Source organism: Callorhinus ursinus, unplaced genomic scaffold (assembly GCF_003265705.2).
Source record: "Callorhinus ursinus isolate GAN/ISIS: 27379988/994484 unplaced genomic scaffold, GSC_fseal_2.0 scaffold14, whole genome shotgun sequence".
NCBI lineage: Eukaryota > Metazoa > Chordata > Mammalia > Carnivora > Otariidae > Callorhinus > Callorhinus ursinus.
This window is the reverse complement of record NW_027397076.1, coordinates 25,704,406-25,727,888: the sequence shown is the minus strand read 5'-3', so window position 1 is coordinate 25,727,888 and position 23,483 is coordinate 25,704,406. Positions and strand designations below refer to the sequence as shown.

Below are 23,483 nucleotides of genomic sequence, written 5' to 3'. Positions count from 1 at the left end.
TACTCTTCACTTTCTGATTTCCAAGGATCCCCACTGCTATTCTTTTGGGTAAAAAGTTGGGGCTTTGTGTTCCCTGTCTTCTTATCAGGGGTCAATACTGCATGTTCTACGTGCACAGCATCCCTGGGCAGAGGATGAGACTGTCTCTTTGGTAGCACTCGCTTAGTGTAGAGCAGAGCAAGTTGACAGGGATCTACTCAGGGACTGGATAGCTGCTCTTGGAGCGGGGGGCAGTGGTGCAGATGGCTCTGAATCTTTCTAGGCTCCCTTAGAGTGTGTGCATGTGTTTGGGGCGGGGGTCCCTCAGGGTTTCATGCCACAGGCTGTGCACCAGTAGTGGAGAAGGGGAAGGACCCAGCTCTTTTGCTGGCATTCACTTGGAGTAGGGTGCAGAGAGTCAATAAGGTTGCTACAGCTCTGTAGGAAGGAAGAAGGGCACTGCTTCTTTGTTGGTGTTCACCTGGAGTAGGGAGGTAAAATGAAAAGGATTATTTCCCAGATCCTCTATCCTTTCCCTGGACCTCTATAAAGGCAGACATTTCTTAGGGCTTTTCTGTCTGCACTTATTGGCAGCTGCACCTTTTGGTCTACTCTAGCACCCAAGCCAGAATATATAGGAGGCAAAACAAACAAAGAAACAAACCATAATGACAGCAAAACCCAAAACCTCCAAAGAAACAAACAAGATGGTTGTGTCTCAAGTTCTTATAATTTTAAGAGTCATCCGACCTGTTTTTTTAGCCAGAGTTTTTCATTGCAATTAGTGAAAGTGATAAGATGGAACATATTTCTTCCATCTTTTTCAGAACCAAACCCAGAATAATTTTTAAATGGAATAGAGCAAACTGAAGTTTAAATGAAAGACAATGTTTAAAAATAATTCAGTGGGATCAGAGTGTGCAGAATGAAAGCTTAGTTCTCCTTCCTATAATTTGAAGATGGTCACCTTCTTTGAAAGTCATACTTACCTTCAGCGACAACAAAATAGCTTAACGCTTCTTGTCATGTCGGCTTTGTGTGTGTGACAATGTAATATCATTTGAGTAAAAGGAAAGAACTTTATATAATATTTTGGAATAAGTGGCTTTGTGTGCTATCATAATATTATCTTATTTTTAACCTACTGTGAATTTTGTGATAACCTGAAATTGAAATTTACGCTTCATGTATTTTGGTGTGTTGGCAAAAGGTGGTTCTGGTCGCATGAACTTTTAATTTCTTGCCTGTAGATTACCTCTAATATTCACCTGCATTTCTGGCAGAGTCAGCTAATCAAAATATGGAGATTACATATGCAAGGCTTTTATTATCAGTCAAAGTTCTTGGTTCTCTCTTATTTTTAGAACAAAAAGAGAAGTATCAACCTATTTAAATATATGTTTTAATATGTTTCTATTGACATCCTTTTCACTGTATGTAATCAGAGAATGAAGCAGGCAGAAGGTAGGCAGTAAAATGACAAAATTGAAAAAAAAAAAGCATGCTAGAATCAATAGTTTCCTACAGGAATTTTGCCACTAGGTCTTGGAGTACTTACAGCTCGTAATAGGACACCTGTCAGCCATGAAGCCTTCTTGAAGTGAACGTCTCCCTTTATATGAATTAAATGATTAACTCTATCATATATTTATGTCTAATAAGGAAGTTAGTACCTCAATTCATATCAGGCTTGTCTTCTTCATGTTGGCATTTGTTAGAGAGTTTTGAACTAACATTCTTTACTGGATTTTTCTCACCTCCTAGCAAAATTGCTTAACATTGATAATTAATGTGTATGTTTTTACATACATATTTTTATTGGTTTTATTGATGACATAACCAACATTTATTAAAGTGCTCAAACCTTACTTTATTTGTAAATGCTTTCCAGGACTCTCACTAGGATTCTCAATTGTCAATTCTGAATGTTGGATTCCACTCTGAGTTTTTGAAGTGGATTTGAGGGTCTTAATTCACGGGACTCTCATTTGTAATAATTAAAAATAGACTGAATGTTATTTTTATATAGTGTGAAAATCTGTGTCTTTCCAGTTTCTTAAAGTAAAATATGACAAGTGCATTACCTTACATAAGACTAAATCAAACAAATTCTATTAAAATTACTACATTAAATACATTTCAGGAAACTGTATGTTCTTTTCTGTTCTCATCATAAGAAACAGTTCTAGAATAGCTTTTATAAATTTAAGAGCATCTTATCCTTGCAGATCTCAACACATGTAAGGGCCTTCTGTAACTATTAAGTAATAATCATATCTATTTGAAAAGTTGATTAATGTTTGAGAGCCTGACATCTAGCTCGACACTTGGGATACTTCAGTGGAAGTTCAAAGTGTCCTTAAGAAAATTGGGTCTGAAATCTGCTAATTCAGGTCTTATGAGCCAAAATTACTAGGAGCTAATGTGGTCCTTCTTGCTTGGTTCTCTTTCACTGTTGTGGTCAGGTTTTCATGCAAAGACACCTCCAGGGAACAAATTAGGCTCCCTGGTTTCATTCTTTCACTTGTAGTTTCAGTTTCATTTTGTTAAATAATTCTACTAGTATCCTTGGGAATTGTTAAAATATGGCACTTAAATCCTAGAGCAGTGTTCATTGCAGTTTGCCCTTTGGAAGGTTATTCGAACCAAAGTTTCACTGTTTGTTTTCCAAGTTAGCTATTTTGTTTGCTATTTTTAGGATTGATTTCTTCAGGAATGAATATATTTCCATAAAGTGTGCATTCAGCAAAGATGCCATGTAATTTCACTTCTACCCAGCATTAAATGACTACTGGTTTTAAATAGTTGTAAAATTGCTGAATATTTTCCTGAGTACAAATATGCATATGATGATAATGTGGAATCTAACAGTTTCCTAGATGACTCCAATATCAGAGGGAATGAAGAAGCATTCTTCTTCCCACTGCAGAGGCAATCTCCTACCAAAGACTGGATCCTGCATCTTATGAAGGTGCTTGATTTAAACTAATACTCCTAAAATTAAAATTCTTAAAAACATAATTGAAAAATCTGTGTAATTCAACCCACTAAAGTTATAGAATCTTTCAAATCCATTAAAATATACACAAAAATGACAGTATCCCCTTCAAGCTCTATTACAAAGCTGCAATCATCAAGACAGTGTGGTACTGGCACAAAAACAGACACGTAGATCAATGGAACAGAAGAGAGAACCCAGAAATTGACCTTCAACCCTACGATCAACTAATCTTCGACAAAGCAAGAAAGAATATCCAGTGGAAAAAAGACAGTCTCTTCAACAAGTGATGTTGGGAAAATTGGATAGCCACATGTAGAAGAATGAAACTAGACCAGTTTCTTATACCATATACAAAAATAGACTCAAAATGGATGCAAGACCTAAATGTGAGACAGGAATCAATCAGAATCCTAGAGGAGAACCCAGCAGTAACCTCTGTGACCTTGGTCGCAGCAACTTCTTGCGAGATATGTCTCCAAAGGGAAGGGAAACAAAGGCAAAAATGAACCACTGGGACTTATCAAGATAAAAAACTTCTACACAGCAAAGGAAACAGTCGACAAAACCAAAAGACAACCAACAGAATGGGAGAACATATTTGCAAATGTCTATTCAGATAAAAGGCTAGTATCCAAAATCTATAAAGAACTTATCAAACTAAATACCCAAAGAACAAAAAATCCCATCAAGAAATGGGCAGAAGACATGAACAGACATTTCTCCAAAGAAGACATACAAATGGCCAACAGACACTTGAAAAAGTGTTCAACATCACTCAGCATCAGGGAAATACAAATCAAAACCACAATGAGATACCACCTCACACCAGTCAGAATGGCTAAAATTAACAAGTCAGGAAATGACTAATGTTGGTGAGGATGTGAAAAAGGGGAACCCTCCTACACTGTTGGTGGGAATGCAAGCTGGTTGTAGCCACTCTGGAATACAGTATGGGGGGGTCCTCAAAAAGTTGAAAATAGAGCTACCCTATGACCTAGCAATTGCACTACTAGGTATCTACCCCAAGGATACAAATGTAGTGATCTGAAGGGGCACCTACACCCCAATGTTTATAGCAGCAATGTCAACAATAGACGAATTATGGAAAGAGCCCAGATGTCCATCAACAGATGAATGGATAAAGATGTGATATATATATATACACAGACACACACACGCACACACACACACAGTGGAATACTACTCAGCCATCAGAAAAATGAAATCTTGCCATTTGTAACGATGTAGATGGAACTAGAGGATAAGCAAAATAAGTCAGAGAAAAGCAATTATCATATGATCTCTCTCATATGGGGAATTTAAGAAACAAAAGCAGAAGATCATAGGGGAAGGGAGGGAAAAATAAAACAAGATGAAATCAGGGAGGGAGGCAAACCATAATCATAAACTCTTAATCATAGGAAACAAAGGAAGGGTTGCTGGAGTGGAGGGGGCTTGGGGGATGGGGTAACTGGGTGATGGACATTAAGGAGTGAAGGGGTTTAGTGAGCACTGGATGTTAAATAAGACTGTTGAATCACTGAACTCTACCTCTGAAACTAATAATATATGTTAATTGATTGAATTTAAATTAAAAATTTTTTTAAAAGACTGGAAAATGCTATCAAATTTGAGTGGGAAGGGATTTTAAATAATAACTCTACATATAGTTAATCTATCAATCAAATTTGACAAAATAAATACATTTTCAAGATATAAGGACAAAGAAGATTTACAGATCATCCCTACCCACTATGAATAAATGATGCTTGGAATATTACAAAATAAGAAAAAAATGTGAGAGAAATAATACCATAAGACAAGAAGCATCCCAGTATCACAAGAAAGGATTGTGTACTGCATACTGCTAGCCTGGGAAAAGATCAAAATTCAAGATTTGATGTATAGTTTCTCCTGAACACGTATCGCTTTCACACCATCCTAAAGGCAAAAAGTCATAAGTTGGAACCATTGCACACTTTTGGTGAGACAGTTATCTCTCAAGTTGTATCATTTTTTTTCAGTTCTTAACTGTCAGTTAATCACGGATGCTTTATGGATTGTACCTGCAGGACATATACGAAAGTGGCTTTTGCTATTTTTACCCCCATAGGACATTTGTTTGGCTTCTGTCCCTTAAATGTTGCCAAGACATACTTTGATGCTTTCCTTTTTAATGATTCAGTTGTTGAAATCATAATTTGGCATGTAAATATTATTTGTGGAGCCAACATAGAAAGCTGTCTCCCTCCCTTTATGACATCATTTTAACGCTGATAGATTAATATTTTATCTACTATAATAATGAACCTCATTTACAGATGACATAAAATTCTGGTAAATGATTATGTTGTTCACAGATTTTTAAGAGTTTGTCCACAAACTAGACAAAAAACTGAAACTTTGATATTGTAGAAAACTGTGTTATATATTACTTTTGAATTTAAAATACTCCGCCCATATGGAAAAGCAGTCAGCATTTTCCCATCTACTTCTAAACATACTAACACTGAGGATGGAAACATGGTGAAATTAAAACAGTAAGGTGAGAGAAGGTGTTTGATTTAGTTAAAGATTTGGTGTTTGATTTAGTTAAAACTATACCAGTTAGGTGACAAAATACCTGGATGATCAATTTTTTTTAATAGTAATTTGAACAGATACATTGGCATTTTAAAAACTAAGGTAGAGAGGCTTATGGCACCAGTGAAAACTTTAATAAATTTTTTTTTTTTTGACAAGCAAAACTCTGGTTAGGCAGGTAAAATTTTTTCTGTTCTCACTAAGGGAATCCTAAATCGGAATCAGAGCAATGGGCCTACCAAGTTTATATTCTATCTGCTATAGACAAAATACTCTCTTCCAAAGACTGTGACTGACTTTACTACCTACCAGTACAAATCTCTGGCAATAAATATTTGTGTCTAAGCATATGGACCTAAACCGTAAATAAAATCTTAATAAATGGGAAAGCTGTTGAAAGCACTTTGAGAGTTCAGATTGAAGCACTGGGAGGAGATGGTGTTGTATGGCCTGTTTAGTTGGTGTTTTGCAGAAGCCTTTTAGTGACGCCCAATTAATGGAAGATGAGGTGCATATCTCTATCTCAGCAATGAAGTTAATAAAATGTACAGCACAAAAATCATTTAACACATACTATCCTCAGGAGTATAAGAGTCAAAAACTATGTGGATGGCAACTCTTACAACTCAGTCCTTCAACATGGATGGTAACAAGAGGATAGAGGAGATGTTGATTTCTCTGTTTCACTAGGGGCTGTGTGAGGTAGTGCACAGGCTAGTAGTTCACTGAGTCTTCCAGGACCTCAGAGAAGAGACAGCTCATTTTCAACTTGGCATCATTAAAAGAAAGAAGAATTCACGGAAACTTTGGGCCTTGAGAGTGGAGTGTCCTAGATTCTGTGGGTTTTTCTCTTCTCTCTCTGGTTGTGCCTTTTTAGTCTAGTTTGGCAGTTCCTCCTTTTTCATGTAGCTGTTAGATGGTGGCGTTCCTTAAAGCTCTCACTCTTCTTACTGCTTTCTCCCTAACTGATCTAATCAATGTCTATAGCTTTCATTACCTTCTCTGCACTTAATGACATTCAGATGTGCATCTCCAGATTAAGACTCCCATCAGATTCAACTGCCTCAAGGACATTCAAATGTGCATCTCCAGATTCAGACTCCCATCAGATTCAACTGCCTCGACTCAGATATCTCCAAGGTGCTTCTGTGGAACATCTCCAAGATTGAATATATGATCATTCCTTCCAAGCCTGGAGTTCACTAGTATTTTCTGGCTTAGAAAATGGCACCACTATCCAATCAGCTGTTCAAGCCAAAAAGCACAGAATCATCCTTGGCTTCTCTACCTTATTCTTGCCCCATATCCAATTTACCATAAAATTGTGTTCATTTTACCTCTAAAGAAACTCTAGAATCTTCATATCGACTGTCATAGCCTTGGTCTACTATGGTAGCCTCATGGGCGATTTCAACAAACTGTAATACTCACCCTTAACAATCCTCTATTAGTTCTCTACAATGAACCCAAAGTAAATTTGTTTTTCAAAATACACTCTGAAGTAAAAGAAGCCAAACTGAAAAGACTAGATACTGTATGATTCCAGCATTCTGAAAAAGGACTTTGGAGACTCTGAGAAGATCATGTTTGCCAAGGGCTAGCAGGAAGTAAGAATAAATAAGCAGAGCATAGGAGATTTTTTAGGGCAGGGAAACTATTCTGTGAAATGCAATATAATGGTGGACATACATCATGAAACCCACAGAATGTATAACACCAAGCGTGAACTCTAACGTAAACTATGGCCTAAGGTGAGACTGATGTGTTGATGTTGGTTCATCAGTTCTAACAAATATACCACTCTGGTGAGGGATTTTGAGAGTGGGGGAGGCTGCGCATATATGGAAGCAGGACATATATGACAAATCTCTGTGCTTTCCACTCAATTTCGCTGTGAATCTAAAACTACTCTAAAAAATAAAGTCTATTAAAAAAAATCTTGTCTCTCCTCCTCAACTCCCAAAAATGCTTTATTGCCTTTCCAGTGTTACTAAAACAAATTGGAAGTCCTTAGCTCAGCCCCTCTTTAACTCTGCACGTTCATCTCTTCTTGCTCCTTTCTGAAAGTCTTGCTCTCTGCTTTCCCTCCATATTAATCTCTTTCAGGTTTGAATGGTTTGTGCCAAGTCCTTCCTCAGGGCTTTGCCCCGCCTCTCCATCTTGCCTAATCAGTGACTACTCATCCTGTAAACCTAAACCTGAACTCATTGTCATTTCCTGAAGGCTTCTCTGAGACCGGTATTTATCCTCCTGCTTTTGCCATATATTTCCTATAAAAACCCAAGTTTTTTTGGCTGCTTCTGCTATGGCTTTCATATAAAAACCAGGCTAGCTCTCCAGAGCCCTTATCACTTGTATATTTAAACATTCATAATAATAAGTACTCGTGATTGTTTATGAATATTGCCCTCATCCATTAGACTGTAAGCAGCCTGAGATGGTGCTCCACCTGTTTTTGCTCACCACTGGGCCTAGGGCAGTGGTTGGAACAGAGAAGGATTTAGTAACTGTTGAAAGAATGGGAAGTGCCAAACGAGCTGTTGGTATATTGCCCTCTGTTTTCTCTAGCTATTAGAGATTTGCAGTCCCTGAAAGACCCATCACTCTCTCAGAAGAGGATATTTTGAACAATCATTTTTAAAAGTACCATCACGGTAGAAATGCTTTTTTAACCCTAAGCTTCTGTATTTCATGTGGTTACTCTGTGGGTTCTTGTGATTCCAGATAGATAGCTGCTTTTTTCTTTAAGATATTTAGAGCTCAGGGTAAGCAGTATGAAAATGATTCCTCAACAGGAGTGATTATCTGATGTCAGGGCTTCATGCCACGCCCAGCCTTTTCTTTCAAGTCGGAAAATCCTCTCTGGATGGGTGGTCACTCAACAAAAGAAATGCTCTGTTCATTGCTCAGTAACAGATACAGAAATAAAATCACCGTTTAGTCATGGGGCTGCCTTGGATTTCTCTGGAGAGTCCGCTTATGGTAGCCCACCTAAAGCCAAATCACCATGAGGTCATCTGTTTTCGGATGCCCACTGCAATTTGTTCCCATGTGGTATCTGCTGCATATTTGCCCCAACTTCATTAATAAGCAAGCGAGACAAAGAAACAGTTCCCTTACTTTCCAGGTAAGCAAAGCAATTTGTCTTAATTATGGTTAGCCTTTACTGAGTGACTACCACGGGGGTCCTAACAATTCTCTCACCCCAGTTAGAATGGTAGGAATTGTGAATCAGCAGTAATTTCCACACAGACAGCTATAGGTTTTAGGTTTTCGATTCTCCGACATGTACTTTTTTCCCAATTGAAATACATACAAAAATACGTGTGTGTGTATATACATTCTTATATATGTACACATATATTTTCTAAATGGATGCTTTTCCTTCTTACAGTCAGTCCTTTCCCATGGTACTGTGGCCGACTGTGCTGTTGTCGGCAAGGAAGATCCTTTGAAAGGTCACGTGCCCTTAGCGCTCTGTGTGTTGAGAAAAGGTGAGAAATCTTTGTCCTCCCTGAGTGTTTGGGCCCTGAATGATTAACGAAGGTTAATTCAGTGCTTATCATCTGGACTTTCTCCCTAGATATAAATACAACAGAGAAACAAGTTTTGGAAGAGATTATAAACCATGTGAGACAGAGCATTGGCCCTGTGGCTGCAATTCGAAATGTAGTGTTTGTCAAACAGTTACCCAAAACGAGGTCTGGCAAAATTCCTCGGTCGGCTCTGTCAGCCCTTGTCAACGGCAAGCCCTATAAGGTAAATTATCAAGAATGTTTAATGCCAGGTTCTGAAAAGTTTCTTCCCCACCTCTTTGGCATTAACATTTTTTTTTAATGTTAAGGGGGAAACTGCATAGCCACTCTCTAGGAATCAGGGTTGTGGAAACACAGATTAATTAACACCATATGCTTCGAGATTATAGGTACCAGTGTGTGGAAATACTTTTACTATTAGTAAATACGTCAAATTCCAGCAACTTGTGGGAACGCAATCTTACTGAATTAAAGACACAACTTCCTTCATTGTAGTCATTAATGTCTATTACTGAATGAGAAAGCAAACACTTGAGGCTGGTTATACATGCTTAAGCAGTTCTAACTGGTGCATATGCTAATTATGTCTCCTGTTTTGAGTGAAAATTATTTTGGCAAACATTAGGCTAATTCAAGTATATATATTCTTTGAATTTTTGTGCACTTTATATGTGCATAGATATACATGTCTTTAATCCTCAACAGCTAACAGAAAGTGATGCAGCAGTAAATAGTAGTTGTAAATACAAATATATATATATATATATACATATATATGTACATATATATATTTCTAGAGAAGCACATAGAAAGGCTCATTAGAGGGATTCTAGAGAAATTCCACTTAGGACCTATAGTTTTGCTAACTGAACAGTTTATTACTCTGGAAGACTATATATACATTTTAAAATATTAAATTTGGAGTCCCCTTTTTTGAACATTTCTATATGCCTTTATAAGAAAATGGAGAATGCAGTATTGCAGGTAATTGTTTAATTATAGGGAGAGGGGAAAAGGGTTCAAGGAAGAGCATTCATCTGACTTGTATTTTCTTTCCAGATAACACCTACAATCGAAGACCCCAGCATTTTTGGGCACATAGAAGAAGTGCTGAAGCAGTCATCATGACTTTTTCCCCTATTTTGAGTCAATTTGAATCAATTTTCTAATTGGAGTCAAATTTCTGGAATTATTTCCCATAAATAAATATTTAAATAGAAATTACTTGCAAACTGAAATATGAATTGTAAAGCTTGGTCTAAAAACAGTACTTGAAGCCTAGTGAAAGACCTGTGCCTTCTGTTTGATTAGATCCAAAGAGCAGCTTTTTCAGTTGCCTATAACATGGCTCCTTAAAGGTTGTCTAGCACTTAAAGAAAAATATATCTACCGTATGATTTTTAAAAAATTGAACCCCCCAAATATTTTAATTGAAAGAGACACATTAATATAGAGCTACTTCCTGAAATGAGGAATCTGTAGCTTTGACCCAAAACCTAAAACTCAAGTTGAAGTCAGAAAATATTTATCATTTTTCTTAACAGAAATTCTGAGTATTTTCTAATATTCTTGAGATGTCCCCATGCCCGGTTATTTTAAATGAAATCGGTAACATGGGAGGTCTTAGGTAATCATCTAGACAGATGATTTTCTAGATAGGAGGATCTGTCTCGTCATACATTTCCTGAGGGAAGGTTGGATACCAGAGTACAGCTCTGCCTTCAGGCCATTTTTAGTCAAGGGAAATCACATGCCTGACAGATCCTAGAGGTCATTTAATCCGATCTCTTTGTCATGGAGATGAGAGCTGTTTGGAGTTCCTCCTCCCGTCTCAGGTTCTTAGTAGACTGTACACTTAATGATTCCAGCTTCCTATCAAAACAAGCAAATGACACAGAAATGGGGTAAACTGACAAGGAAAGTTCTTAAGGAAGAAATGTAAAAGTTTTTACATTATGCTAAAGACCAGGAATTTTTAAGAAACCCCAAATCCAGATTTTTATTGAAATCTCTAATTTTTAAATAATAACTCACTAAAAAATAATATTGTGACCTCCAAACACATCTTTCCATTTGAACTTATAGAAAAGTATTGAGAAATTAAGAAAAGTAATTGAAAATGAGTTTTTGTTGCTAAGCTTATGATAATGTGCCAGTTAAAGCCACAGTAGCTTGATATAGTTAAATATGTGATTTACTTAGGATTACTTAGGATTCTACCTGATATCAGTTATCAAATAATACATTTAAAGTAAAAAAAATATACCATGCCCATTGAGTCTTTGATGGTGCTCGAAGTATTTCCCAGTCTTTCAGTCCCCATCAGGAACATTATTTTTAAGAGTAGCTGTCCTAACGTAATAGTCTGGGCACGAAATATTTGTGAGAGGTAACACGTAAGAGCTTATTTACTTGTTTCATAAAAATTACTTACAACCAGTGTAAGACATTCTGAAAATGATAGCTTTTTTTTTGGACCATAGGCTGTATAAATAAATGGCTTCTCAAAGGAAAGTTCTGTTTGCTTAAATCAGCTTCTTGGTTGTTTATACCTGAAAAAATATAGTCAGCTATGTTCTCTTTAGTTTTTTTAGTAGCCTGAATTAAACCAACTAGATAGGCATTCAACTTATAATTTGAAGCTGCCGGGTTCCTTAAAGTGTCTTTTCTCTTGGGTACATTTTACTCATAATCACAACTGTAATCTTAACAAATAATACACTTTTAATGTTTAAAATGTATTACCTTATTTTTTCAGATAAGATTCAGTTAATTTGAAATGGCACATTCTTTAGCTCAATGCATATCATCATTCATTTGCAAGGTGTAAACAAAGGCATGTGTGAAGGGTACATCTGTGGGATCTCTTGCACATTTGTCCTGCAATCAATTCTGAAGGGGCACATTAGCAATCAGGCTTGAGTTATTTTCCAGTTGAGTGGGATTGTAAAACGGTGCATGAGGCTGGAGAAGTACTGTTACTTTCACTGATGAAAAGTGGGGCAAGAAAGATAAACTTGAGTCGTCGATTGCCTAAAATTTGGGAGGAAAAGAAAAGGAATTTTCTATTTCATACTTACCATAAAGCACTTTCACTAGATTGTACCTAAAATATTCTGGATCAAATGTATCTTTAAAAATAACAATATAATGTTACTAAAAATACAGTCATATTTAAGTGTGCTGAAATAAAGTCCGCATGGCCTTCTTTTGATATCTCCATGGAAATTTTTACTGTAAGACATTGGAAAAATTTAAATATGTTCTTTTAAAATCTATGGAAAAGTGTTTTCCAATTGAGTTATTTTGTTCAAGACAATACATTAAATATATAAAAATTAGACCTGCTTTACATTTCAAGAGCACTTTTATTTATATAAAATTGTATTTGAGAACAGGCTCTCATTACAAATGTGAAAATTCATAAAGCTGATAGATGGCCAGAAGGAAAACTATTGAGATTCTGAGCTTAAATCCAAATTAAATGTAGTTTAGAATCTGGCAGAAATTATATCATACGTTGAAGAGTATTTTATACTTTTTTTGAAGGAACAGGTAGATCTTTTTATCGCTCTACGTTAAGAGTCTATTATAAACGATTACTATTTCTTACCAGATGATCTCTAAAGGGGAGAAACTGATTATGTGATTAAGTCATGTATTGAGAGTAGATACAAATCGTTTGTTATTATAATATCATAGTTCCTATATTACATTTCATTTCCTTAAGTCAGAATCCCCACGATCAGATGAGCTTAGAAAGCTCTTTCCCATTGTTTCTGCTCAGGCAACATTTCTGGAAAATTTAAAATCACCTTCATAAGCAAGTTTAGAGCTCCCTCATGTGGCAGACTCACTAATGAAGATATTAGATTGAGAATCACTAAAAGGACAATTTGCATTGTGGTTCAAGTAAATTGTTAAACATTAGGTGACTAGAAAACAAAGATTAAACAGAGAACTGGAAGTATTTTTTTTTTTATTGACAATGGAAAGGGTTTCTGTTACCATTACCTTTTGACTGAATCTGTTAAACAAAAACAGACATCAAAACAAATGTAATGTACGTGCAAACATAGCAAATTAAATGCAAAAAGGAAATTACTAATGACAGGTCTTGCGCTTCATAAGATCAAGCAGCAGAAAATCAGCAGTTAGATAAATGGTATTATTAAATAGGTTTTTACTTTGAAATCTCCCATATAAACAAAGAATAAACAACAGTAACACCACCAAATAAAGCCACAGGGAAGAGATTACTCTTCTGTACTTTTATACACTATATATGTTAATCATTCTGTCTTTCATTTATTTCCTCTGATAAAACTGACTTCAGGGAAGTCGCAACAAGGCCATCTTGGCTAGAAGCTTATAACATTATACATGAGTCTGACTAATGCCCTGTTACATTGACAAAAGGGAAAGGTTTCTGGATTTTGTTTTGTTTTGTTTTTTCAATGGAAATGAGCCTCAGACTCCGTAGTGGTTGACATTCACTGAACAGTGCTGGCTGGCGGTTCAAGATCTGATGAACATGTGGTTCTTAGTAAAGAAGTTTTTTTTCTTTTTTTCCTTGGTCCACAGGTAACAAGAGAAGATAATATTTATTCCTTATAAATTTTTTTAAATAATTGCTTTCGACTCTTGTAAACAGTTTAGCTCTGTTTTGTATTGAAAAGGAGATCGAGCCATCACAGTGCTATTTCTAAAGATTTAGGACATCCCTGATTGCCTTTAAAGGACTATTTTTGGCTCCAGTTCCAGGTTAAATCATTCCTTTTTACATGATCAGAGGCAGGTTTTCAGCTTTAAGTATTGACAGACTTGAAGGAGAAACATATCGATTTGACTGTTACAATTCAAAAACTGTAAAAATGGTGGGATGGTAAAATACAAACAGTACTTGGAATTGTCAAATGTTTGCACTCGAGACTCCATGAACCATATATTTTATTTTTTTAAAAATCATATTTATATCCATTTACATAAGACACATTTAAAAAGAAATACATACACAGTAATACATAAATGCGTAGTATATTACAATAAAACATGAAAAAACAAGTGGCTCCATTTCATAAAAGCATCAGTTGTACAGAATTATGATGTGGATGATGCTTATTATTCAAATGACTGAAGCATTTTCTTACAACTGTAGTAAACTAATCAAACTTAGTATCTGACTCCCCCCAGGTCACATTTTCAGCTCAATAAGCCATTACTTGTGGTTGTGTCCTTAGAATTCAGTCTTCACAAAGGTTTTCACTGTTTGTCTTCTGAGATGGTAGTGCACTTTAGGTAGAGTAGACGGAAAAGACATCTAAAATAGTTAATGCACAGCGTTAGTCTACCCACAGCTCCCAGCCTGGGCAATGCCCCTCTGCCACTGTCGGTGATCTCCGTGCAGCCTGCCTGCGTCTGCCCTGGGAGCCTGTGCCCAGAATGTCAGCTAGGATCTGACTGAGAGTTGTAGGTAATTAACATTTGCTCTTCTCCGATTTTGTGCAGGCCAACTTAATAAGTAACAAGATTTGCTCAAGTTTGTGGAAAGCATGGCGGTAAATAGAAACAAAGATATTCACAGAAAATGTGAGCAGTACTTTTGAAAAATTTAGAGCTTGCTCATCAATAAATTTGGTTGAGTTGACCTATTCCATGAAAGAGAGTCATATTCTAGTTCATATCTTCTAGAGCTCTTAAAAAGACACCTTTGTTTAACTGTGACAAAAACATAATGGTAATAAATGACATATTTTAAAGGATCTGGATCAGTGATGTGGCATCACTGATTCTTTCCTGTGATAATATACTTAGGAAAAGCTCACAGTTTCTCTTTCCGACACAAATGAAACAATAAATGATATGTTCTGAATTCTTTTAATAACAAAAGTGCTAATAGAAATTGGTTGTCCTAGATTAGATTATTGTAAATAAATACCTTTATCCCATTTAATGGTAAAAACTGGGAAATGTGAACTAGAATGCCATGCACAAAATACAGACTGCAAATAGTTAAAGAGTAATTCTACCCATCAGTCAGGAACTAAGAAGCAAGCACTACTCAACATATTAAATAGTCATTTGTAAATTAGTGAAGTATTCATTTCCTGGGGAAATTATCATGTAGAAGCTATTACAAACAGTATTTTGGAAAGCCTCTTATTTAGCCGAATCATTATATACTTTAGATCATGCCTAATTAGATGCCAAATTGTATACCATAATTAAATTTTTAATGTTAGGTTTTACATTCTGAAATTAAATCTCTTATCAGAAAGCTTTTTGTTTTATCAGCAGCTTCAAATAGTGACCCAAATAAGGCAGCATACCAGCTCCCATATTAGGCCCCAAAGACCAACAATAAATTGCATGGAGCTTTTTCAAGGCAATGAATAAACAGCACAAGATGAGCTGTTCCTCTGCCTATAACTGCTTCCTCTCCCCATCCTTGTGCATATATTGGGTTCTAAATATTGCTCTAAAAATTATTTTTCCAAAATATTAATTTATTATAAATGGTGAATATTTTTGTAAAACTCAGTTTTAGGTTAAAAAAGTTTCATGAGCACTTGACATTTATAATCCAGGAAACTACAGTCTTACTACCAAATCTTTTCCAAACTCCATTTTTATATGGACTTGAAAGTAGATTTCATCAGCTAAGTATTTCTCTAAATACAAATGCCTGCATCTTACGATGGTATAATCAAGGTTTTAGTCCTATTTGCCATTCTTATAATTTCATTTTGTCCCTATGCTGTAAGCCCCAGCTACTTAAAACTCATATTTGTTTTCAACAAATATAAATCACAGCGATGAAAAACAACATGCTAAAAGTTCAAAATTGTCAGTTACCCTTTTGTTTTTAATAATAAACAACCTCTAAGTCATTTTCCTGTCTCTGCTACTATTTGACTCTGTGTACCTACTAGAATCACTCTCTGCTTACTTCAGCTTCCCCTACATAAAATACTCACTTAGAAGTGTGTCATTCTGAAGGTGCCAAACTGTCCTCAGTAAAATGCTATGTGCATCCATATAAAATACTACTCAAAAGCAGGTGACGGTGGCTAGGGCTGCGACCTGCTGATGTGTAATAAGATAGTGCCAGGCTGCCAATAGCGGGACTTTACATCAATCAGAGCAGGCAGATGGTGATCGGAAAGACTGGATTCAGAGCTACCGATGCTAAGACTCGTCTTCTACCCTCTAGTGACCCAAAAGGGTGATCTCCCTTCTGGACTGCTAGGCCATCCCAAAGAGTATCGTGTATATTTCCTACTCTACGTAGGTTCCACTTTGGGGTGGTTTGTCTTTCGTCAGCCAAGGAAAGCTACTCACAGCAAGTCAGTGCTGCCTCCTTTGAGTGGCTTGTCAACATGAGTATGTGCGAACAGTGGAGTTGTCTAACCTCTGCAGTCTTGATGAAGCAACTGCAAACGGAGAAAAGTGCTTTAGAGGAACTTGGATGATGGAGTACAGAATCTCAGATGAGAAAGATGATCCCCTGCGTAAAGGGATCCTGAACATATTAGTAGACCTTCTTTCTCTCAGACATAGGCCACTCACATCCCTTCCCGCTAGACCAAGTTACTAATGAAAATTTATTCCAGTGTGATTCAACTGTGCTTTCGGGTTGTTTTGTAGTCCTCCTTAGATGAAGCCTGTAACAAAAGCAACTCTCCACGGTGCTTCTGTTTCTGAAGCGAAGATTGCTCCTAGAGAATTCAGAATAGTGGATTTTTTTTCCCCTCCAAGTATTAAAGAGCTTCTTCACTAATTTTAATCACATTAGATTCCTCATGAATTTTGTTAACATGTTCCATAATATTAACAAGTGAGAAGACGTGTAGATCAGAGATCACGGTTTATATTGGAACTAATTTTAAGGGCCATGAGAGCTATAACCTTGAAAAGAAATAATGACTCTGGGCAATTGTCTGAATAAAGAGAGAGGGAATTTATTTTTTTTTAATGCCTCCCAAATAGAAATAACTTTGTGACTACTATTTCAAAGTGGTCTCTCCTTCAGAATGGCTGTTTTCCTTTGTGAAGTATGTAACACAAGTCTAATGTCCACAGAAGGAAATAATACTAATTGGGAAATTACTGTTGGCTTTGTGTTTGTTTAATTCTCTTCTCATAGTTGTGCTTGTTTATTTAAGGCCTTCTGCCTTGGTCAGAGGTGAAAAGATCTGATGAGTCTGGGTTTCTAAGACAAAATATAAAACTCACAATATTCAAACATGTAGGGTGACCACAGAGTTAATTTCCATCCACTAAGGACCATTAGTCCAAATCCAACCTCTAACTAAACAAATTCTTTACTTTGAGAATAGAAGAGTAAAGAAACACAAATCATGCAGATGAGTATTGTTCTTCCTAGATGTGGACATTAGCCAAAAATTGTCCTTTTTAGGATTTTCTAAATTCTTTTGAAAAATGTGAACGAGGTGCCATGGGTTCATGCATTAGCCGTTTACAAGAGTCTGGTTTTTGATGAAAGCAAAGTAAACTTCAAGCAGAGCAAACCAACTTAAGAATTCCAGAAAGCTATGCAAGGTCAGAGAATGATACTAGCATTTGCTAAACTGGTATTTTTACTTTATAAGGAGAAATGCAAAACTACTATACCATCCGTTGTCATTTTCCTCGATTGCCCAGATGTTGTGGTTAACCTGAATCCAGCTGGTAATGTTTCTGAGGACCCAGGCATCATGCTGATTCCATGTACCTCACGGGGGGGAAACTGTCTTCTCCATGTTGACCCACGCCTGAAATTCTTGTCATCACTCTGCCAATACAGAATTATAATTTGATGTGATAACAACAAGTAAATTAGTCCAGGTACTTAAAAATGTGTGCTTAGAAACATGTAATATTGATGATTAATATTCAGTCCGTAAAGCATACATATGGAATATTGTGCTTTATTTTGAGAGTTCTATGATTCCAAAATGATAACACAGGAGATTTGCAACAGAAATGTTTTTATAAAAATGTTCCTGTGACTTCAAATCTAAGGTTTGTTATCTACAAAAGTAAACAGTTTTGAAAATCTAAAGTAAAACCCCAAAAGTTTCTCTGAAAAGAATATTAGCTGTTCTTTGTTACACTGTAAGCCAACTCATTTTACTGTATGAGATGACATATTCAGTTTAATAAGTGTTAGGCAAACTGCGTTTGACTCACAGACTTGAGGAACTACTACTTAAATTTTACTTTTATGTAAAAAAGAGAAAGGGAAAAGCTATATTTGATATAGCCTGGATCATATGAGACACTACAGCCTATAGTCTACGTAAGAAACTCTAAATTTGTCATTCATCAGATTTCAGCTGATACTGAATTAACTTGTAGTTTACTGAAAAACCTGTGCAGTCCGGAAACCATCCTTTTAATAAATCCACGTGCTCCTTAGATGCCACTAAAAGCATAATATAATTCTGCTTGCTGTTTTACAAGTGTAATTCTATATCATAATGATATACTCTCTTCCCTCTCTGTGCATACACAAAGTATCTCCTCAAATACAATGAACTTTCTCTAAATTCGTAAGGAATGCTATGTAACCGAGTGTCTAACTAGTAGTATTCTTTATTAAACACAAATTATTCTTTGTGTCAAATTCTAAGGAATATATTAATCATTCTATATAGATCTTATCTTCTTATATCATTAAGTTTCTTATCTAGGCAATGGCTGTCCATTCCCTGAAGTTACGGCTCAGTATGTGGGGTTGACCCTACTAGCTCAGGTGATTTCATTTTGGCTCAAATTATCATTGTTATAAATGAGTAAAAATATAAGGTATTCTTCATCATAGATTGCTAATTTAATTGACATTCAGAGTCATTTTGGAAAAGAAGAAAATTTATGAAATTTTATATATATATATATATGCACAGTTTTACTAGAATTCTTATTATCCAAATCTAAATTTTGTTTAGATTAGGTAGCCATTTTACACTTTAGGAGATGTCTGCTATTCCTTTTCTCAGCTGCCAGGTTCTGCATGGTCCTACGCCTCCAAATGTTTATAAATAAAGAAAAGGAACAGAATTTCACAGTTGTGGCCTCTCTGATTTCTTGAATTTTGAAAGAGTTCTTGCATAAAGATAAATATTCTTCAGTTCTACTAAACACTACATCACATTGTAGGGATATACAACTCCTATAATGCATGAGTTAAGGACTGAAAAATAAGCAAGTTGAAGATTTAAATAATGATTCCTTTTGCTCTTTTATTACTGTAGAAAGTTAATAGGACCTACAAGCGACAACATCAGAGGAAAAAAGTTTCCATGAGGTGAGGTTAAAAGATACCCACTTAACTGAAGTCAAAGTCTATAGAAGCACATGAGCACTTTTCAAATTCTTTTAGTGGAATCTGAACGTAATCAGCCCCAGAAACAAGTATACTCTGGTTCTGGGTAAGTTGTCTAGCTATTTTTGTTCACACTAAAATAAATAAATGAATAAATAAATAGATGACAAAAGACAGGACAAAAGAGACTACAGAGTTTGAGTGATAAAATCATGTGCCATGTTTTTAACAATAAGAAAAAGATGCAGCATATTTTAAAGGCAGATAGTCACATTCCATTTAGATCTTTCTGCTTATTTTTACTCTCAGAAAGCAACACTAACTCACATAGGCTTGTATCTCTACCTAGCTCCTTTGGGTCAATCCACATTTTAAAAATATAGCAATAGGACAGATCTTTAATAATTTTTATTAAAATCCCTTTTGCAACTTTTAAGCAAGGAGAATAATTATGTTCAAAAGGATGTAGGTGTATGTAGACTATCTTTTTGATTCAACAATTAAGAATAAGGACAAAAGATTATCAAACAACTTATAAAATGAAAATCAGTTAAGTATTAACTGGATTTTAAAAATATTATTCATTATCCTATTGGACAGGAGTATGAATTTATAGGAAGTTAGCTGAGGTCAAGAAGGTAGAGCTTATCTGTCCATAACCTCCTCTGCAAAGGAAAGCCTGGGTTTTATAAATCCAAGATCATCTGTCCTGCCCATTTGAATGTGGAATAATTGCCTCATTTTAGGATTTGCTGGGTTCATTAACAAAATTATTTTAATCAGCTTTTCTCGATAGCTAAGAAACACCTGCATTTTGCAACACAGAATTATGCATCTCTGCATTTTCGACTTCATACTCAGGATTTCTTCTTACTTCTTCCAGAAAGGGCCTGTAAAAAACTCAGAAGGCCTGTTAAAGTCCACTGCATTTATCAATGCACAGAGTTTGCCAATGCCCCTTGTATTCCTTTATCTCAGGAGGCTACTTACATGTTTATTATTTTCCAAATAATTTAAACAAGCATATATGATGCTTGGGATTCTTAACATTCCATGTGGCTTTCAAATCTTGTGACTGTCAAAATGTTTTTCATTTGTTTTTAAGGAAAACTCAGTATTGCTATCTAAAATAATGAAAAGCTTCCCCTTACTGAAAGCAAGTTTTCTCTTCATTTTAATATCCTAAAATTTCCTGTGAAGATATACTGATATTTAAGAAATAAGTGCATTCCTTATTAAAAAGCTGAACTTATCAGGATTAGTGTTATCACTGCTTATTTTAAATGTCACTCAACATAATTTTGCAGTCACAGCTCATAAAAGAGCCTGTTTCTGAATTACTTCTTTGTGTTACTAACGGCTGATATGATAATGTTTATGAATTCATAAAGGTTTTTCTAAAACCAAATGAGTCATAACACTTAATAGCTAAGAACAATACTGGGGAAAATTCTAGATTCTATCCCGGGAACAAGCATCTGATTGATTTTTGAGCACTATTCCTTGAAAGCCGTTTTACTTGTACTCTCCGAGATCCCTTGAAAATGATACAGAAGGACTTACTTCATCCAGTCGCCGTTCAGTTCCCAGAGCCAGGAGGTTATTGTATTCCCTTTCAAGAATCTGCCTTGCCTGTTGACATCAAAGTACAGTTATCATCATCAAAGTCACATTTTATTTTAAAAATCATAGACATTACATTCATTTGAGAAAACATTACAAATCCTATTTATGGGAGCTTAAGTTTTTAGTCCTCCATGTCTGCAAGCCGTTGCAAGTTTTAGTTATAAATATAAAGCAGGGCAATTTTCTTTAGTCTGTGAACAATGGAGAGATAGCCTCACATACATGTCTGAGGTCAAGGGGCACTGACCTCACTCTGTTACTTTAATCCAACTGAATATTTTATATAAACTTCACAATATATATAAACAAAATAAAGTGAAGTTGACTGCCAAATTTTTATCACATCTATACGTGATCTTTATCATGTCAATGCGTGATATTCATCACATCTATTCTCAAACTTGTTCAATGATCATTATTTGGGGGAAACTTGAGATAATTAGGATTCCTATACCCTACCTGTAGATATCTGATTTCTCAGGCCTGTGATGAAGCTTGCAGCCTTCTTTTAAGTTTTTAAGGAATTCTGATGATTTCAAATAATTATCCAGGCTGGGGAATCACTGGCATCCTCATTGTTAAGTGTCTGTCTAATTCAGACATGTAAATAGAAATGAACGCCTCTAAGAGAGGCAGAGACTGAAAGCCATCTGCCAGGGGTATTGTTTTGAGAAATCTGGCATTCAGGTGGAAGGCTGGACTACAGAACCTCTAAATCCCTTTTCCTGCTTAGTTTTATGATTTTGTTTTGGCTAGAAATCCAGTGGCTTGAAATTAAAGCCCCAGTGACACATTTCAAAGGTTGAGCTGAGCTAATAACTCTCATTAGGAATCATGAATACACAGCCAACTTTTACTTTTTCGCTAAAAGTTCAGTTTATCATTCTACAGGTTAAGACACAGTACAACTAGAGCATAAAGGGCTCGCCTGGGTGTTCTGGGTTGGAATCTGTAGTAATAAAGCTAAGCTGCTGTAGTCAAAGTTCTCATCCAGGGCTATAAGTGAGCCATGCACACCACTTTCAAGAATATTGTTTGCATATTCTCGAAGTCCAATTGCTTGTATCCAGCGAATAACTCGATCATTGCTCCACACCAACACATCTAGGAAAAGAGGTGCATCATTTTAGGCTGCAGTATTTTGCATGAAAAACAAACCTACTGGCTGAAATGAGCCACAGGTGTCTGGCCAAGTCAGCATTTATGCCGATTTCTTCATCCACTCGCTGATGCACCTGGCCCCCTTGTATTGCATGTATTTACCGTTCTCATAACTCACCTATGCTACTTTTAGCCTAGAAAAAAAAGTTGTCAATTTGAAGAGTGTTTGTTATCACTGAAAAGCACTTCCATAACACAGAACACGATGTCTCAAAGTGTTTCCTGTTTTCATTCTAGAGCTCTAGGGGTCTGTCTGAAGTGCAGTGATTTTATCACCAGATGGGGACATTTCTCCTTTGTGTCTTGATACACAGCTCTTTAGTAAAGATGGCAAAATGAGAGGCTAATATGGTTCTTCATCATTGTTTTTTTTTACCACTGGTTAGATATTGAATATAGTAGAGAGACTTTAATTTTTAACCTGAAGCAATAAATCCAAGAACAGAACAGTAAGATAGAACAGTGATTCCATAGTTGGCTCCTTACCCCACTACTTTGTCAATTCATTATTTTTCAATCACATACTAATGCAAAAATCAAGCACTCAGTCAAGTCACAAGTGGGGGGCGGAGAGTATTTATATATTGTTTAAGTTTTTCAAAAGCATTACTCATTTGTCCTAATGCATTCATTTATAATCAAGTTAGGTTTGTGCACACCATTAAAGCAAGAGAGTGATACCTCTGCCGCACAGGGGCCCCTTATGTCATGTTCTCAGTCACTGTCCTCACGTCAACAGTAACCAATATTCTAACTATCCTTAACACAGATTAGTTTTGCTTTTGAGGTTTGTTTTTTAGCTTTTTATAAATGAAACTGTACAATACGTACTTTTGTGTCTGTGTCTTTCACTCAATATGGGATTCATCTGTGCTATGGAAAATAGAAGTCTTGTTTATTTGCATCATTACTTAGTACCCCCTTGTATGATTATGCCACAGTTGATCCATTCTACTGTTGCTGGACGTTTGGCTAGATTCCACTGTGGGTTATTAAGGATAGCGCTGCTTTGAATAACCATATATATGTTAAATAAATTCCACTCTCACAATTTAAACCCCCAATGGCAATGTATAAAAATCTGCATCTTTACCAATACTTTGTATTTTTCATATGTTTTGTTTCATTTCATTGTTTTTAGCCATTATGGTAAATTTGTTGTTGTTATGGATTGAGTTGTGTCCTCCCAATATTCGTATGTTGAAGTCCTGATCCCCCACTACCTCAGAGTGCTACCTTACTTAGAGAGAAGTTCTTTATTGAAGTAATC

At 35.9% G+C, this 23,483-nt stretch overlaps 2 protein-coding genes across 23 annotated transcripts in view; one reads left to right on the top strand and one right to left on the bottom strand.

The window, feature by feature from the left end:
- The window catches only part of ACSS3 (acyl-CoA synthetase short chain family member 3), a 150,889-nt gene extending 138,576 nt beyond the window's left edge, over nt 1-12,313 (top strand). Inside the window, exons 14-16 of the mRNA XM_025881249.2 lie at nt 8,958-9,057; nt 9,147-9,322; nt 10,159-12,313. Coding sequence (XP_025737034.1) covers nt 8,958-9,057; nt 9,147-9,322; nt 10,159-10,227 — 345 coding nt within the window. The 3' untranslated portion in view covers nt 10,228-12,313. The remainder of the gene's footprint in view (nt 1-8,957; nt 9,058-9,146; nt 9,323-10,158) is intronic.
- Nucleotides 12,314-13,996: 1,683 nt separating this feature from the next.
- PPFIA2 (PTPRF interacting protein alpha 2) overlaps nt 13,997-23,483 on the bottom strand; it is a 467,388-nt gene continuing 457,901 nt past the window's right edge. For 19 of the 22 annotated variants that reach the window (XM_073900584.1, XM_073900585.1, XM_073900586.1 and 16 more), the window contains 5 exons: nt 21,981-22,156; nt 20,990-21,058; nt 17,734-17,893; nt 16,441-16,532; nt 13,997-14,419 (listed from right to left, as the gene is read on the bottom strand). In XM_073900584.1, coding sequence (XP_073756685.1) covers nt 16,474-16,532; nt 17,734-17,893; nt 20,990-21,058; nt 21,981-22,156 — 464 coding nt within the window. In that variant the 3' untranslated portion in view covers nt 13,997-14,419; nt 16,441-16,473. The remainder of the gene's footprint in view (nt 14,420-16,440; nt 16,533-17,733; nt 17,894-20,989; nt 21,059-21,980; nt 22,157-23,483) is intronic. The other 3 variants (XM_073900588.1, XM_073900596.1, XM_073900595.1) reach the window with 1 other exon arrangement.